The sequence below is a fragment of the Bacillus rossius genome, chromosome 1, assembly GCF_032445375.1.
Source record: "Bacillus rossius redtenbacheri isolate Brsri chromosome 1, Brsri_v3, whole genome shotgun sequence".
In the NCBI taxonomy this organism is placed as follows: Eukaryota; Metazoa; Arthropoda; class Insecta; order Phasmatodea; family Bacillidae; genus Bacillus; species Bacillus rossius.
Window position 1 is genome coordinate 340,948,935 of NC_086330.1, and position 19,161 is coordinate 340,968,095.

Consider the following 19,161-nt stretch of genomic DNA (forward strand, 5'->3'; position numbering starts at 1 on the left):
ACTCAAAACCTCTGACCTTAATTTTCTGGGTTTGACTGTTTACGTTTGTGTTATTTAAAACTAGGTCTTGAGAAAACAATATAACTGTTTGTAATTAAACAGGTTCAAGCCTAGGCCACACAAACAAACAAGTTTTCACACAAACACGACATTGAAAAGGGCCCGGAAACTGCAGGGTGTCACTGAAAAAGTGTTGCAACGACCGTTTCAATAAGGCCTACCTGGATGCAGGTTAGCTGGACCGCATACGCTGGCACTCGCAATCTGTTTATACGCGCGGATCGCGCGAAACTTTTTTGTGCACAATGTCGAATGCAGTGTCCAGCACACTCATCTTCTGTGTTCGTCAGCGTCATTTTTAGCGCACTGTGTTCGTCTGTGTTTGTTATATTATTGTTTTTCAATAACTAAATTACTTTAACGGTATTCTTATGCTGTGTGACATTCGTACTGTCGTCATTGTGTTGCCCGTAATACTTGTTTAGAGTCATCGTTGGTTCCGTTTGTCCGACATCAGCTGATTCAGTTTTGTTTTCTGTGAATTTTTTATCTTTGTATTTTTAATTATTTTTGATTTACGGAATTTTTCCATTACAAACAGTGCAAAACTGCAATGGCGTATATCCAAAAAAAAAAAAAACTTCATTAAATTAAAATTCCCCATTGCATGAATAATTTAAAGAACGTACCGACACACGTAAATCACGCACGCACACGAAAAATTTACAGTATTTTTGGTGCTTACGTCAGGAGGTCACGACGGGAAGCTGCAATCTCACCAGCTGGACCAAAACGTCCCAATTTCCCATCTTCCCTGGCGCCAGGCGCTCAGTTGGAGGCGCCGCCAAAGCCTCGGCCAATCACATGGCGCTGTCCAGGAAATCAAATTAAACGAAATATAACGATCTAAAAATTATCAATTAAAAAAACTGTCACTTGGCAACGTCTTTAAAATGCCTTAAATAGTGTTTAAAATACAAAACAGTGTGTAAATATTTTTTATACCTGTAAAAAAAAACAAATATTTACGTCAGGTATAGTAGCAACGGCGAACAAAACGTAAACAAAAGTTTGAATGTACAGTTTCAGCGCTCGTTACTACTGTTACAGTACAGCAGAATTTCAACTTTGCTGAAGCCCTCCAGAAAACCCGGTTGACAGGATACAAAGTTATGACACGACAGTATGTATTTAAATTGTGATGGATGTTACAATTAAAATTGTTTACTTGTGCGTGAAAAAAAATTGAGGGATAGTTAACTGCACCGTATATTACGTGAATATACCTGCCACAGTGTGTATCATCCTCAGAAGTCAGTGCGCATTTAAATGGGCATTTACTCTCTCTTTCCAAAGCATGATTTCTGCTGTTAGTGCTTTCCTTGTTTCGGAGTGGTCTGTTGACATATATGAGCTAAATGGCACTAACGTTTTATACACAACTTTGTAATGTAATTCATTTATTTTTTAATTTATCTGAAACACTGTATTTTGTAAAGTAAAATATGAAATGAAAATTTGGAAATATATCTTCTTGTGCGTCATCGATAACATCTTCTGGGTAACATTTCAGTTTTTTTTTAAATTGAAACCTAATTGAAAGACGCCATCTTGGTTTCAATATTTTTTGTTAAAATTTTTATATAATTTAACATCAAAACGTTTGGCTCTTTCTAGCATAGCAAATACTTTAATGAAGCGCCTTTGCATTAATAAAGACTAACTGCTACAAATAGTGTTATTCCTGCGAAATAATAATTTGTGTTTAGTATTTATTTTTTTCCGGTCAGAATAATTGTAACTGTATTATTTGACCGTAGACACTATTTTTATAGTCTTAGAAAAATTAACAAATGATATAATAAAAAATATTAAAACTTAATGTTAACAAGCTGTTGCATCGATCTGGCAACAGTGTACGCTATTTACTCTGCACTGAAATAAGCGCGATACAGACTATAAAACAAAACAAAAAATGTTTCAATGAAATGCGTTTAGGAGGGTGGGGATGGATATCGGGGCGAATGAAAGAATAGAATATCAGTTTGCGAGAAGAAAAAGGTGTTGGGTGTTTCACACACAGCGGGGGATTGAATGAGTTAACGGTTGAAGAATAGAAGGGAGGATGGAGAGAGAGAGGGGCAGTAGGTGGATCCCCGCGCCTTTACGGAACGCGCACGTTGGCGGACATGGGGAAGTCCCCTGACAGATGCGCGCAAGAACGTCGCAAGGACGAGCTTCCTCGAGAGGTGGTGTCACTTCGGATACGGCATGTTTCATCCTTGGTTTGCGTTGTACATTTTATTGGGTACGTACTCTCTCTCTCTCTCTCTCTCTCTCTCTCTCTCTCTCTCTCTCTTTGCAATGCATGATTTTTGCTACTCTAGTGCTGACCTTGGTTTGGAGATCGGTGTGCACTGTTGCCAGATATACACGCCATAGAGCATAAAAGTATTCGACATAACTTTATAATGTAATTAATTTTTTTTAAATGTAGGTATTATAAAATATCGTATTTTTAAAAGAAAAATTTGGATTGAGAATATTGGAAATACATTTTTCTGTCATCTAAAAATATTCCATTTCTACTTCCAAAGAGAGACAACTGAAATGCGCCATCTTAGTTTTAACAAGTTTTGTCACAACTTTATGTATGTATGTATGTGTGTATATATATATATATATATATATCTATATCCTCCTTTGAAATAATAGGTCATTAGTTTTTAGCATTGAATTATTTTCGCTTTAAAAATTATTATAACTGTAATAATACTGCCAATAGGCACTATTTTGTGGTCTTAACAATAATCAACAAAAAACAATATTTAAAAAAGTGTGTTCGTGGAATATACGCGCGACAGAAGTTAACCATCTTGCTTATTAGGTCTAGATAGAGATACATTATTTACATTTTCAATCATATTTATTTACATAAAAGTGAGTGATACTTATAAAGTTAGCAGCACAAATCAATAACTCTTTACCACGCGAATAAATAAATTGTAGGCACTTTAAATAAAACAAATATGGTAGCGTCAGTCGTTAGCCATTACGAAAACTGAGGAGTAGACAAAACACATGCAGCGTTAACGAGAATTCCGTAGCATTACGGCTGCGTAATTTCTACATCTCTCCTTCCGTCTCGTCCTCTACTGGTCCCCCCACAATGTAGCTGACTATTTCCCTCCTCTACCGGTTCCCCCACCACGTAGTAAACTATTCCCCTCATACGATCGAAATTTTTTCGTAACGCTCGAAAATTGTAGCCCCTTCAGCCAAAGAAGTTTCACTTCAAAAATAAAAATTGAAACTATTAACAAACGATGGTATTCATTATCATTAGTAATATCTATCTGGCAACAGTGCGGGTGCTATTTACTCTGCACTGTAATCTAAGCGTGAGAGAAGCTATAGCTACGGGTTGGACAGTGAGTCAGTGAATCTCAGGCTTCCCTTTCTTGAAGCATGGTTTGAGGAGAGCGCTCTGCGCTGTTTCAAGCCTTGTAGGCCCTTGCAAAGATATTAGGCGAAAGGACGACCTCTGCAGGGCATACAAACAGTGAAACGTTGTTTTTTTTAATGTTTATTTCTGTCTAGTTCGGAAAGTCGTTTTCAACTTTCTTTTCTTCTCTAGAGTTGCTGATGACTAACAGCTGGGTGGATGGCGAGTGTAGTCATCCACCACCAGGGTCGCTTTGGACGGAGATGATAGATATTTAGCTGCAACACCGAACTGTATCCCACCGATTTTGTTATCATTCTTTTTTTTAACTGTCTCCCACTATTAAAGCAATTTTAAAAGACGTATTCACGTCAAAAAAAAAGTATGTCCGCAAATTAATCATTCCTTCACTGTTCGCTTCCCCCCCCCCCCCCCTTATCACTGGAGTTCGGCTCGACGGTGGCTGTGCCTACCGCTCGCCTCTTACCTCGCACCTCTGTCCTAATACACTGTCCCGCACTTAACACTCGTCCGCGCTGTGACACAGTCCCCTAATGCACCAGCCTGCTCACGTCGCGCGCGTTCACTCGCTCGGAGGCTGGCGTCGCCGCTTTTATACCCATCGGCAGGGGCGCAAACCTGTGGTACTCGCCCACGGAAATTTCCTCTAAAGGATGGTTGGGGGGGGGGGGGGAGGGGGCGGCCCCGAGAGTTTTTAACGCGGGGTCAACCGACGCGTAAATCTCCGGATATGGTGCTTGTATGCTGTGCACTGCTCATATTTTGGCCTACATGCACGCAATAAGCAGAAAACTTTAAAGTATACAGGAACTTTTCCATATTACATAGTTTTGACATCAAACCCGTTTCACAGACACGCTTCCCAACTGCTCCATGGAAGGGCAAGCCGGACAATCACCCAGCGCCCCATGCCGGCGCTTTTAATTTTTATTTCAATTTTTTTTTACCCTTGTATTTCTGTCAAAAATATGGACTTGATGGGAAAGGGAAAATTAAAATTTTATTAGCACGTAGATTGAAGTGCTGGTCAATACATATATCTTAATTCATGATTTTGCATTAGGAAAAAAAACTTAACCGTTTATAAACCCGACCCGATGATAATTAATCAGGAAAGAATATAAAAAATTTCTTTAAAAAAAAGTTCCAGGTTGACTCTAAATGTTTGTTTGAAACAGTTAATTTTTTTCCAAATGTCCAAAAACTTAACCGTTTATAAACCCGACCCGATGATAATTAATCAGGAAAGAATATAAAAATTTCTTTAAAAAAAAGTTCCAGGTTGACTCTAAATTTTTGTTTGAAAGAGTTAATTATTTTCCAAATGCCCCTGTGGAGGGCCTTCGTAAAAGTAAATATTTCTCCCCCCCCCCCCCCTCCAAGCAAAGTCTAGGGCAGCTACTGTTTTGCAGGTCCTTAATATCCACCAACGTAGCGTTTCTTCGCGACGATCTGCGGTGTCGGGTCGAGAACGAGGCGAACGGAAAATTTTTCCACGGCTCTGGGCGAGCCGAGCCAACCGCAGCTCGCGAGCTCGGGGACTGGCCTCGTGCGTCACGGACAACACGTTTCGTTCCCAGCGGCTGGTCATCCGCCGACGCAGAGTCACGAGACTGCTCTAAGGCTAGGTCTCTCTCGCGCTACGCTGGTTTTTCACGCGCAGACATCTTGGCTACCGGAACAGGGTATTTGGTAGGGGGAGACCTAAGATGCACATAAAGTTCTTCCATTCCCGATTACACCCGAACAATCCACCTTCGGCCAACTTCGGGATTTGTTTTAGTGTTGCGCAGGAAAATGAATTGAAATATTAAAAGTGGTCGGTTAGGTTAGCTACATTAAAACACTTTAAAACACTATGGACGGTTATTTAGGCTAATATAGCTACATTAAAATAAACAGAGACATATAAATATATAAAAATAAACCCGAGGTTGTCCGAAGGTGAATTGTTCGGGTGTAATCGAGAATGGCAGAACTTTATGTGCATCTTAGGCTTCCCTTTGGTGGGAGTGATTAAGCGAACGGAACGGAAATGTTCAACCACGGTGCTGCCATCTGTGGCGGATGGTGCGAACCAAAGTTCACAAAGTCAAAACTCTATAGTTTTAACTATTTAATGCATTTTTAACAAGATTGGCAGTATTTTAATAAAACTACTTGTCGAGAATTAGGTCCAAAACCGGGGCTTAGTTTTTTTTTCATTCAAGTATTTTTCGGTTTCAATCGGAGCCGTTTAATTATGTAGTTTAAAATTTCGATCTGGAAATCGAATGATTCGATAGTCGACGTAGCTGCTCTGGCAACGAATTCTAGCGGCGGTTGAGGAAACTACTTGTGATTCGCGTCAAGAAATGTAGTTGGGAACACAGTTTTCATATGTTTAGGTATCACATTCACCATTATTTTAATGAATTCTACGTTAAATTACGTTTTTGATTTTCGTATTTTAAGTGTATTTGCAGCATGAGAACGCATGAATTTGCTTGTTACTGAGGTTAGATGTTACACATCTCTGGCGAATACTGAAAGATTCGCTCACTTTTTTTCTCTCGATTTAACCCTCTCTCCCCAAAATATTCTTCCCTCTTCCACAGTTGAACATGGGAGGGAAAATAAATAAATATCTAATTATTGTTACATATGCATAGTGCAACAGTAAATGTGAGTTAAGTTTTGTGTTTGTGGTGGTGAAAGGGAGTTGTGACATTTTGGAGGAAGTTGGGAACTGTTTATAAGTTATTTATCATATGGTGACCAGAAATTGCTAATAATTTACATATTGAGCATATCTCATTGTAATCATCTAGATAAATTAATTGTGATAAAAGTAGGGTAAAATCACTGGTGGCTCCGGGGGAGGGGGGCATAGTGGCATGGCCCTCCCACCCCCAAACTCAATTTTTAAATTTTCTCCTAATTCATTATGATGGTACAAAAAATTACTTAAGTGTTATTTTACTGCAATGCTATAGATAACATGACCTTTAGAGCCACAAATAAAATGTACTAAATATTTCAATTCTAAATGTATTAAAATTGTTAGTAAAAATTTAATTTGACGCTCCTTTGGTCAACATTCTGGATCCACCCTAGAGTGAAATGTCATAAAGAAAATGTTCTAGTTTAAAAAAAATAGTAATTAACATGCTGCTGGTCAGCTGTTTTAGGAGAATCGTACTTGAAATAGGTACTTATTTACTGACACATATGTTATAATCTTGCAAAAATTTCATTTGCTCAAACCAACACATAAGTAGTTCGTATACAGGTGATAGTGTACAGTTGTGTGCATGGCCTGTTAAGCGCTCTCCTCTTTTTTATTTTATTTTAAATGTGGACCCAGTTTTATGCAGATGCTGACAGAAGACACAATGTTCATCCAACTTTGGGGCTCCTTTTGACCCTTTGTCTGCAAGAGCACCGCCAGCCTGAGGGTTTCGATATTCACGACTTCAGCTGGCTATCGGTTTCAGTGACATCAGTTGTTCGTGTAATGCTGACGAGCACTGAGGCAAGCTGGTGAGCAGCACGCTGTGCGAGGCTAGAAGGCAGTTCACTAACATATTGAAGCTGTGGGGTCGTATGGTGTCAGTGAAATCTGATTTTGGCACGCAATTCAATTATTATTATGATCTTTAAAACATTTCTTTAGGTTAGCAGCATATATATTGTATTAATATTTCAACGCATGCAACATAGATACTTCTCAAAGACAAAAAGTTATTTTTCTTTTAAAAATTATTTAATTTGAAGTATACAAAAACAATACTTTTTTTTTGATTTCTTAAGTATTTACAATAAATGATGTAATAATATTAAAACACAATTAAAATACTTGTATAGACAAACCATTGATCAAGTAGACACAGTTGTTTACTTCTCATCACGTCTTTATTGCATATATTTTTTAATGAGATTAAGAACAGTGCATACCAGGACATTTTAGCACTTTCAAACAAACTTCTGACAGTGATTATTGTCGACAGCTGCACAAAGTGTTACTTGAATATAGTCATCTTTCCACCATTCCAGTTGGCAATACCGGTATGTTAGAACTAGTATGTACTTTCAAGGTTTTATTTTTAACAATTTCTTAGCTGCAAGAAAATGTTTACTTAACATTTGAAAGTTTTAATATTATCTGGAATGTGATAGACAAAGTTTGACTTATATTCTGTCTCGTGTTACTTTCCCACTTTTGTCATTTCCAAAAAAAAAATAAAAAAATTCTACATTTTGTAACAGGCCTGGAAAGTATAGCTCAATTTATTAACAAGAGTTTTATTTATCAACTATGTACGGTTGTATATTTTTTACTAAATAACAACTATTTAAATAACTATCTACAAATTAATCACCCTCACACTTCTGTAAGTCCACTACTTACTCTCCCCATTGGAGCTTGGCTCTCTCTAAAGTTCGTCTCTTACCTCGCACCTCAATCCCATCTCACACTGCTTCGCTCTACGTACACAACATCATCCCAGATGCACTGGTCCCCGATTCTCCGATCTTCGCACACTAAGCCCCCTCCTGTTGTCGTCCGCTATCGCTCGCCAAGGGTTCACTCACCCTCTTCACTTCACTCCCGTATCTCTCCGAGAATTCGCCGGTATCGCCATCAGACCTTTCGCTGCACTTCACTTCACTGCAGCTTGCAGATCAGTCTCTCTTTTATACCTACTGGTTCGTTCTGTGGAAAGATCTCGTTGTCCTCTGAAGTCCCGCGTTGTCAAAGGTCCCCTGACTGAACACTCAAAGCAGGTGAAATTAATGGCATCCTAGCTACGCCAATTCACACAGATGGGGCTCCGAGACCGTGCTAAGAGAGAGAGAGAGAGAGAGAGAGAGAGAGAGAGAGAGAGAGAGATAGACAGCCAGATATATAGGTTGACAGATAGGTATAGGTAGATGGATAGCGATAGGTAGATGGATAGTGATAGGTAGATGGATAGCGATAGGCAGATGGATAGAGATTGGTAGATAGAGATTGGTAGATTGATGGATATGGGTAGATGAGTAGAGATAGGTAGATCGATAGAAAGATAGACATATATATAATGGGGGAGGCACCATTGCTAATATTATTTCCTTGTAAGGGAGAGGAGGGGCGGGCCTACCTGGTGGCCAGCCACATCGCTAGCAGCCTCGTAACAGTATCTTCTGCCACTGTTGTTTTGTAGACAACTTCAAGTAGTTTGTCAGTATTGGTGAACAAACAACATGTGTTGCTTTGCAAGTGACAGCAGGAGGATGGATACCAATGGTACTACTTTTGAGAACTGTCAGATTTAAGCAATGTTACACAGCACAGGCTAAAATTGCTTATAAATAATTATTTTGTTAATTTCATGTGAGTACTCTGCTGTAAAAATCTGACTGTTCCTTTGCAGCACCTACCTTTTAAGTCTCTCACCTTACCTTGAACAGTGTGTTACTGATCCTTGGCACGTGCTGTGAGAATGTTCAGTTGTGGACAAGCCGATCATGGTTTGCCACACTTCACCAGCTGCCCGTGGGTGTTTGCTTTTTGTTGGTTTTTAAATTTGTGCTGAAAGATTTTTGTGTGATGAAGTGAGTTTATGTGTAAGTAATCTAGTTTTTCATAACATATTACATGTATATTATGTGTAATTTTTGTTTTACAGGTGTGTATGGTGAGAGCATACCCCCAGTCCCTAAACCAGACTCCAACAGGTATATTTCACAAGTATAAAATAATCAGCACATTATCATGAAATGCATGTCTTTAAACGTAGTACGTAATTATGTACATAAATATGTTCAACACACATTAGCATTAGATGCATGTTTTACACACAATGATTGTAAGTGCACACGGACTACAAACTTTTTCTATTTTCAACAGGGTTCTAAAAGTTCTAAATTACTGTTAGTTGTTTCCTGCAAAACTAAGAAATAATTATTTGTTTAAATAAGACTATTTCTGCATTAACTGAGTACAGTAAGGCATCAACTTCCAAAAATAATTTTGTTCTTGGGAATATTTTGTAAATAGATTTTATTTTCTAAGTCAAATATTAGGACACTTAAACAAGAATATTGCATTATTTAGATTGCTCATCTGACCAACTAAATTGCATGAAAAATATTTACACATATTCTTTGCAAAAAACTTACAATATATAATAAACCACTAAGTATTTGTTTAGTATTAGATTTACATATTCTGTGTAAAATTATAATAAACTATACACACACGGACATTGAGCTAAGGCAAGATTTTAGGATAACTGTATCGCAACTTGACCTTTTTTTTAATATAGTTTTCAAGAAAATTAGACTTTATTTTGGCAGTGCAGCAGTAATATATAAATAGTTAAGGTTATTGCTGTTGAAATGCTACTAGCACAAAAATATGATATAATGTCACAATTTTTTACAGTTTACGAGAAAGAAAAATGTTGTTAGCTAATGAAGCTAAACTGCTCTAACAGATTGGGTTTTCACGGCTAAAAAGATAATGTAGATACTGAGCTGATTATATGTAAAAAAAAAAAAAAGGTAAGAAAATTGTGATTCTGCAAAATACAATAAAATTTAATATTTTTTTTACGAAATGAAAAGTTAATACATCTACAATCACAAGTGTGCTTGTTAAAGCAATCTGTAATATTTATTCTTGAAAATAAATAGTAACGTTGAAATTATCATTAAATTGTAGCCACACCGCACCCTGCGAGGTATAAGTGGCACACAATTCAGGTTTGTTATTCTACTGTTCATTAAAAAATTGAACTTTTAGAAAAATGAAATTGTAATATTTTAACACACAGCACTGCTCTGGTGAAAATAATTTTAAAGCAAGCGTGAAAATGGATAAAAGTAAAAATGAGCTATGACATGATAGCTATAGAGTATATTTTGGTATTAATATACAAATGTAATATTATCATCATTAATTTCAAATTTAATTATTTGTAAATAATTTATGGGCTACCTTGAGCACTTTCTTCAAATTTTATAGCATCATGAATTGATATCATTTTTTTCAGTTAAAGCATATAACATGTTCAGATGCTCTTACATTAAATATTAGGTAATACTAAGTACTTGGGTGCTATCTGCACTGCCTCAACCTTTTGAAAGATGTTTGTATATATTCACAATATCAATTGAACATATTTTACTAGCATTCAAAATGACAGAATCCCACAATCATTATTGTCTGTCATGTCAAGATAGATGTTGCTTGTAAACCTTCACTGAACAAATATATTTCCAAACAGATGAACATTGTTCAACGCATCTTCAGCTCAGAAACTCTCACACAGGAGTCACGTTAGTTGAAGGTTTAGTGCACTCTTTTTCTACCAAAGCAGTCTAGCCTTGATTCCTGCTGGGGTTAAACCCTCCCATCGCTAGAGACTAGATTTTATGGTTTTATTTTTAGTCCAATTTCATTTTTAAAACAGATGATTTCAGTGTTATTGTTTTTCTTTATAAATACTGTTTCGTGATGCCTACTTCACCAAAACAGTTTATTTGTATGCTACATTTTTACCATAACATTATTTGTAATAAACTTGTCTAAGGCGGATACATTCAGTACAATAAAAACAAATTTGTGAGCATTTGCAGTTTAAAAGCAGTTAAATAAGAAATCCACAATGAAACAAATTAAATTATTTTTATGATCCATGTACTTTGGTACTTACAATTTTTGTCCGGAAATAATAACATTCCTTGAATTTTAAACATTAAAAGGTTACGGGTTTGGTGTTTTGAATTATGTTTTGGTTAAATGCTGCTTAATTACATAATGTAACTTGCATTTCTGTGCTATTATGGTGTATTAACTTGCATTTCAATGTAATGCTGTGCAGTGACATGTTTTTCGGTGTTATCCGGTTTTATCACATTTTGCCATATAATCTTGTCCCTGATTGTCATGCAAGTGGAAAATGTGGTGGACTTTTTCTTTGAGCTGGAGGGTTTTCCCTGGATGCTCTTATTTCCCAGACTAGTGCATTCCGTAACCGCCCCATCTCGCTGTTTCACAACTCATTCTTCTATAATAATCTCAATGTCAATGAGACATAAACCCCCAAATATTTGGTCTTCAACCATTTTTTCAATCACAGTAACAATAAACGTAATAACAACATCATTATAGTTGCGATGACTTTCTTTTCTTAAAAGAATTTGCTTGTTGTTATTTTGCAAGATGACAAGAGTACCTACCATAAATCAAATTGCTCACATTTACATAAAATATATTTTATATTAATATTTGCTTCAAATTTGCCAACCAGTATTTTTTCAAAGATTATAAATTCATTTTTCAAAGATTATAAATTCATTTTTCAAAGATTATAAATTCATTACATACACTAAAAATTTATAATACGAAAGTACATCAAAACACAATAGAACAAAAACTTTTAATTCTATTTTACCGTTCAAAATGTGTGCATTGCACTGTAGTTAATAAAACTCTATTTGCATGTTATTTGGTGCATCTTTAACATTTAAACCAATAGGAATGGAAGGTATGTGAGAATCATTTTAATTGGATTTTAAGTATTGAAAAGGCTCAACAGAGTGGGACAGCAGATCTTTATGAGGTTTACATTGAGATAGAATTAGGAAGTGAGTGGAGGTGCTACACAAAAATAATGCTTACTGAAACATTGCCTGGAGACTGAAAAAAATTCACCTGGTGAACTGCAGGTTGAAGACTAATGCCCTAATTTATTTATGAATTAAAATCTGAGATACATAAAGAGGCATACATTAGTTATGGTTTACCATTGATGGTGTCTTTCATCCAGCCCCACTGGTATTAGTACAGACATATAATTACATAAAAAAGGCCTTCTTAGCCAAAATAAAAACAACAAAAATTCAAAAGTTTTTAAAAAAGTTGTACTGCACTATAGTCAAGAAAATCATTCATGTATGGCAAGTAATAAAAGTAATAATAATAAGCATGTCAATGTTAAATACAAAATTATTTCTGTTGTACATTAGCAATATGCTGTTAGACATGAGAGAAGACTGAACATGAAGATGAACTAAAATCCTTTATCTTTTTTTATCAACAAGTCTAGATGAAACTGTTTATTCATTCCTACAGTAAGATGCGACAAGACAGCTAAGCCTGAACCTACATATTTTTTTGGATGTATTGTAAAATAATCTCCTAGTGTATAAATTTATTTTATATTAAAACTTTTTTATAAATACATAAAATGGTCTTTCAAGTAATTTTTTTTTAAACTTGAAAAACAGGAGCATGAAGTTATTTTAAATACCTTGCATGAAATTTAACAATATAAGTATAGAAATGGTGATTGGCTGTGAAACTGTTTATGACACTAATCATGTACACCATTCTTATGTTGCTGGCTTTGATCAGCAACATAAGCTACTAGGCCAATCAAAATGCATCTGTTGTAAAGAATGTCCAATATGCAAATGTGTAAACTATATATGTATATATTTATATATATTCCTTGGTGCCAAAAATTTTATGATAATATACCATCTCTATACATGTATTTAAAATTACCTCCTTGTTATTTGAAAAAGCATGTAAACTTGTTTAGTGGATTCACCTCAGCATGTCTTGCTTTGAAAATGAATGAATAGTTGTAAAAAAAATAAAAAATTTGTGCTGGAACTAATGAATTAACTGCATTAACATCGCACTGTCACTCAGCATGCCATGTAACAAGACTAAATGCATGTTACGACCCATCCACGAAGCCTTAAAAAGTTCCTTGAGGTTACGAGTGCAATGAATGGCATGAAGAGCTTACAACTCATTTCATACACAAGCTGTAAATACTGCCTCGCACATGGGGGAAAGGCTGAGGTGAGATATTAAAACTCTCGTGGTTGGTGGAAGACTGTTGAATAAGCTCCTCAAAGACCGATGTCAGTATATATATATATTTTTTTTTTAGGATCTGGTGAGTCTGGGCAGAATCAGCGGCACTACGCGAGTGATGCGCGAACTTCCAGTTCAAACAAAAACTCGGGCCCCACTGTCGTCCGTCCATCCCAGCCGGTCCAGGAATGGCCACGAAATCAGCGACGGCAGTTTCCCGAACGAGGATTCACAGAGCGTTCGGTGTCGGCCATCCACAGGAGATTCGGCGTCGACGAAGGGCCACCGGCGCAACAGCCTCCCAATCACGCGCATCACTCGGGCCTCGACAAACACTCGTCGCGAGCTTCGCCGCTGCAGACTTCCAACAAGCCCCTTGGCAACCAGGGAAGCGCCCACCGGACCCAGCACCGGTCCATACAGTCCGGGAGCGATGTGGCGGGCAACAACAACGATGACCAGAACGGGATAATCAAGCTGCAAGCCACCACCACCAACCACGAGAGAAACGCCCACTTGAAGGTGGCACCGCCAAGCGTGCCCGAAGAGAGTCGACGGGCGGTGGACGCGCGAAGGTTCCACGGAGAGCTTAAAATGGCACCGAAAGGTCCCCTGCCCTCGCACACGATGGGACACACCACAGGGTCAGCTCAAGGAGGCAACGGAACTCATGTCGCAGAAAAGTTTCACCATAATTCTTTTGACACTCCAAGAACACCTGCTAGATCACCATCAGGTAACCTGCTATCTCATTAAACAAAGTAGTAGTTATTTTATAATTCAACTGGTTTTTGGATCCACATATCTCATATGATTATTTACGAAAAATAGCCAAGTTGCAGAGTTTTTAATTAACTTTACTGTTTCGGGAATCGTGTTCAAATTGTGGTAATGTGATAAATCACAAAATCACCTTACAGCCAATTTTTGCAAAGAAGTTAAACTATATGTTAATTTAAACAATAAATATGAAATTTTTATGCTATAATGTGAGAAAGTCTAATTTTTTTTATGTCAATGTTTTGATGGAGTAACAAATTATTAATAATTATTTTAAGTACTCCTGAAAAAAAAGTTTAAAAAATCTAATTAATAGATAGATTTTTGCTTATCAAAAATGTTTAAAGAATACCAAAAATATGTGACTCATTTTTTAAACCATTCAGTGAATGAAAATATTGTAGGGATAAATAAAAAGTTACAAAATGCAATGAATTAGCAAATCAAATTAACTGTATACAAATAATATATAGTTTTTATAATTAAAATGAAAAAATATTCAGAGGAATGGATATGAGTCACATAAACTAGTTTTGTTTATAAACAGTATGCTATACTCTTAAAACTAAACACACCTAATATATTACCCAAATTAAACCTGTGGCTATGAAAAATAAACTAAGTTGCTAGAAACAAAATTGTAGAATTTTATTTCTACCACCACGCTGCATTTAAAAGAACTGTGCTTTTTTCATCTTGAGACAATGGTCAATTGTTTATTTAACACGCTTTAGAAAAGTTTCACGCCAGTGCTAAACATTTAACTCTTGAATATGAGAAGCCAGTGAGTGTACTTAACATCAAACAGCTTCATTAATCCACAATTGACAGCCAATTAACAGTTTATTGTTATGTGTGTAGGAATCCAGAGGCTAGTCGAGCTGACAAATTTTCCACAAAATGATTGTATCTCTATTCATTATCATTACTATAGTTCTGCTCTGTTTCTATATAGCAGGGATCTTCATACTGTCTCTCAGTGCAATGTTTCAGAAATACATATAATTAAATAATTGTAATAACGGCAACCGAAAAGGGACATAGTAATGTTGAAGTGTTTCCAGTAAGCAGTGTTATGAGTAACATGCATAGTAGTATGGTAGTTCTGTGGTTCTGGAATAGCTTGCTTACTTGTAGGAAATGTAAGATGCATTTGATTAGCGGTGAGACTGTATATGAAACAGACCTAATAAGCGACAAAGATGCAGCTTCACACTGTTACAGGGATAAGATGAAGAATGAATGAGGCATCTTTATTAGTAGAAAAATATTAAAAAGACTTTTTCACCAAACTCATGCAAAAACTAGAAGATCCGGGTGTTTGTTGCCATGTTCACTCACCCGATCTTCAGGAACATGTGTTTTAATTAAAATTTATTCAAGTTATCAAAAGCACACAAATAATTGTGACAGTGAAACTACATGATTGAAGCGGAGTCAACGTCACATCAGCATTTAAGTTCAAACATACCTGAAACACTGCAATTAACATTTCAAGATTTCAGTTAGGTAATGGTACAGTTATGAAATGTATCTGAAATATTGTTGTGTAGGACCTTAAAACTTACTTCATAACTCATGCTTCCAATTTTTGATAACATATTATATTTATTAGTAAACATTTCTAATTAGAATAAACTCACATTATGATCAGTGGCAAAGTGTCATAATAAGATGTTGTGATGCCTGGAATTCCCTTACAAATTAATAATAAGTAATAATATTTTATTTTAAAAGTTATGTCTAATCTAGGAAGCTCAGTCAAGCGTGCAACTCATTCTGCAGTTGAGTGTTTCTTTGCTCATTAATCTCTACCATTCTCGCCCCACGTGTATGCCAAACCATGGTTTCGGTCGGCATTTGGTCTGGGAGCTACGTAGGGCATGTTCTTGGGACAGAACAAGGGGTGGAAAAGGGAGGACGGGGGTGGACAGCGCACAGTCCTAGGCTTTCTTCTCACAGCTGCGATACGTCAGCATCAGAGGAGACATACCAAGGAGCTTAAAAAGGCAAGATATTCCCATACTTGGCCATCACAGAGCTGTCACTCTTATCATGCAAGTTAGTAATGTTTTATTTGCTGCTCTGAAGTTATCATAATCTTGGCAACAATAATGTAACGTCGGGGCATGTTTACATTTGACCAATTTTACTGATAAGATGGTCATACAATAAGATTTTTTTTTTTTACAATAACAACTTGTATGAAAAACAGAGTGGTTTATATAAATGATCTAAAAATTTTTTTTTTGACTTACACCATTTCTGGTTAAACTGTTATGTCGTAAGAAACCTCAATAACAGACAAAAAAAAAAGATGAATGTGCAAACACACAGAGAACCAGCCAAAATCAGCCAATGTCAAAAGTTAAATGCACAGACAGCTCAGAGAATTCCGTGGAAGGAACTAGTCAGAAAAAATCCCAGAACAGATCAACACAGTGGAGTAATGACGAGACAATTGCGACAAGAACAGTAAATAAGACAAAAATGACCTCGGACAACACTGCGACAAACAGACGAATCCAACAGTGATGCTAAAAAGATAATGTATAGAGCACAACAACAACACACACGCACACAGATGAACCCAGCAATGTGACTGAACAGATAATCTGGACACCGTAACGATGATAGCACAGACAAACACAGTAGGCTTGCCAAAACAGAACAGTTAAAGGTGTTTCTGGAACTGAGGTATGTTCCCGTCCTCAGACTTGTACAAGACGGATAATTTTATTATTTAATAAAAAAAAAAAACATACCTATAAAATTAACGTCTATAATATTGAGGGCTGATCGCGCATTGCCGGTGATTTCGAGATGTTAACTATGGGCGCCACCACGTGGAAGGGCACGTGGACCCGGCGGAGTCTCTCACTCAGGGCGTGACGTAGCCCAAGTGGGGACGAGTTACCAGCCCTTTCTATCCTAGCTACCCAGACCTGGCCCGCTCTAGGCGTCGGGCACGCCACACTCCTAGACTCACTCACCACGTGATTAAATAAGTACTCACTTTATATTTATTCTCCAGATTTAATTTCACTAACACGTCTCTCTACACGCCCGTTACACGTTACACATTACACGGTTAAAAAGCCTGAGGCACGAATCGGTTTAGGTGAAGGCATGGTCCACACACGTGGCCATGCTGCAAAGTATACTTATTACACGGTGATGAAAAAACTCGACTGAGACAATTAATTAATTAAACAGCCCGCTGGCCGAGAGCTGCCCCGAGGATGACGAGCGAAAGAGATTCAGAAATACTTAACGAGACAGAATTACTTGGTCAGTGCAGAACAAAGGTTGAAGTCCCCGGGGTGCTGGCGCGTCTGCTCTCGGTCAGTGATGAAGATCGACTGGGCTGAGCTCATCGCTCGCAGGTGGCAACATGGCGCCCTTCGCGCCAACACAATTACCGTTACTGTATTCTACGACTCCGTGCCCCGGCGAAAGTTGAGTAAATTACAGATAAACATTAAAAATATATAAAAATTACTGACAATGGAAAGTTTGTTACTATTTACTTATTTAATGATAATTCATATAAAAGCATTCCTATCCTCGTCCAAGTCCGTGCCTGTTCGGGTCCGCCCGGGCAACGTCTATAGTTATTTAAGGTAACTTATTTAAATTAAAGAAACACAAGTAAACTACACAGCACTGGGGCGAAGATGGATGAAAACAACAAAAAGGCTTACAATTAATATTAACATAGCAATTTTAGGGATCGCCGCACTGCTTCTAAGCGCCCTCTTGTGGTAGTTCGTGGCGCGCAATTCAAACACACGACTACGTACATGGCGGTACAAATGCCGGGGAAGGGGAGAGGAATGTTGAGGAAACGGAGACTGACTAGGCTCATGGGGCGTAGCCCCGGCTGACGTCAATATTTTAGGAGTAATTCAGGATGTTTTCATTAACTAAACACCAAATTTTAACTGCTGATATTGTTAATTCATGCTTTGTGCTTCCATAGCGGCATAGCTTGTAATGAGAGCGAAACAAATGTAAACTTATTACAGCCAAATTGAAAAATACCAGATACACAACGTGTAGTGTCCACCTTCCTGTGTTGCCTGGCCACATACAGTGCCTGCGTTTATTTATACCTATAAAACAGTACTGTGACTGACAGACTGAAAGACAACGCACAGCGTAAACCGGTGGACCTAGAGATTTCAGATGTGGAGGAAATATTCCTTGAGTACCCTAGGGACACTAAGGAGGGATTTTTTTTTTTGAAATTCTATCCTTGAAGGCTGTGAAAAGGCGTGGTAAAGTTTGTGTGAAGCGCCACCCACTCTATGACTCACTCATTACGAATTCTCAGGAACTACAAGACCTACAGACTTTAAATTTGGCAAGTTTATTCCTTTTGCTACACAGATATCCGCTGAGAAAGGATTTTATGAAAACCAGCTACTAAGGTGGATTTCAGGGACGTTTGAGATAAAAATTTTCCCTGTTTTCCAAAACTATTGCTTTATATGTCTCCATGGCAATGGGTAATGCATTGTTGATACCTTCTGTGTCTCGTGGCAACATCTTTTACATTTTAATTCTTTACTAACTTTCAGATCTTAATCAGCTACGAATTTGGGTTGCGGGGGTGTTAAAGATAAAAAAAATTTCCAGTCTTTCAAGTACATGTCCTACAGACTTGGCCTAATGTGTAAAACCCAGGCAGCACAGCGTACTTCAGATAGTTTTGTATATGTTGTGTATTTGTTTTCACTATGTAAATGTATCATTTGTATGTGTGTATGTCATGCCCACCATTAAAGTTCTGAACTGTCAGTTGGCCTGTCACAAATATAGATAAATAAATCTATATAAATAAAATTGTGAATGTTCGTTCGTTCAAAATCTTAAATCTCAGAATGTTTTTCACTGATTGCTTTGAAATTTTGACACAATGTTGCATTTGAATATGTGCATGATTTTATATGCCTATGTCACACCTGTGATAGATAAAAATATAGATAGGTGAATATATAAATATTATTATGTAAATGAATGTTTGTGTGTTCATCTTCTTTTTGTAAAGATA

The 19,161-nt window shown here is 37.1% G+C and overlaps 1 protein-coding gene across 3 annotated transcripts in view; it reads left to right on the forward strand.

Annotated features, from left to right (window-relative positions):
• The window catches only part of LOC134528127 (protein spaetzle), a 156,460-nt gene that overhangs the window by 113,854 nt on the left and 23,445 nt on the right, over positions 1 to 19,161 (forward strand). For 2 of the 3 annotated variants that reach the window (XM_063361439.1, XM_063361440.1), the window contains exons 2-3: positions 9,118 to 9,166; positions 13,402 to 14,061. In XM_063361439.1, the coding sequence (XP_063217509.1) occupies positions 9,118 to 9,166; positions 13,402 to 14,061 (709 nt within the window). The remainder of the gene's footprint in view (positions 1 to 9,117; positions 9,167 to 13,401; positions 14,062 to 19,161) is intronic. The other variant, XM_063361442.1, reaches the window with a different exon arrangement.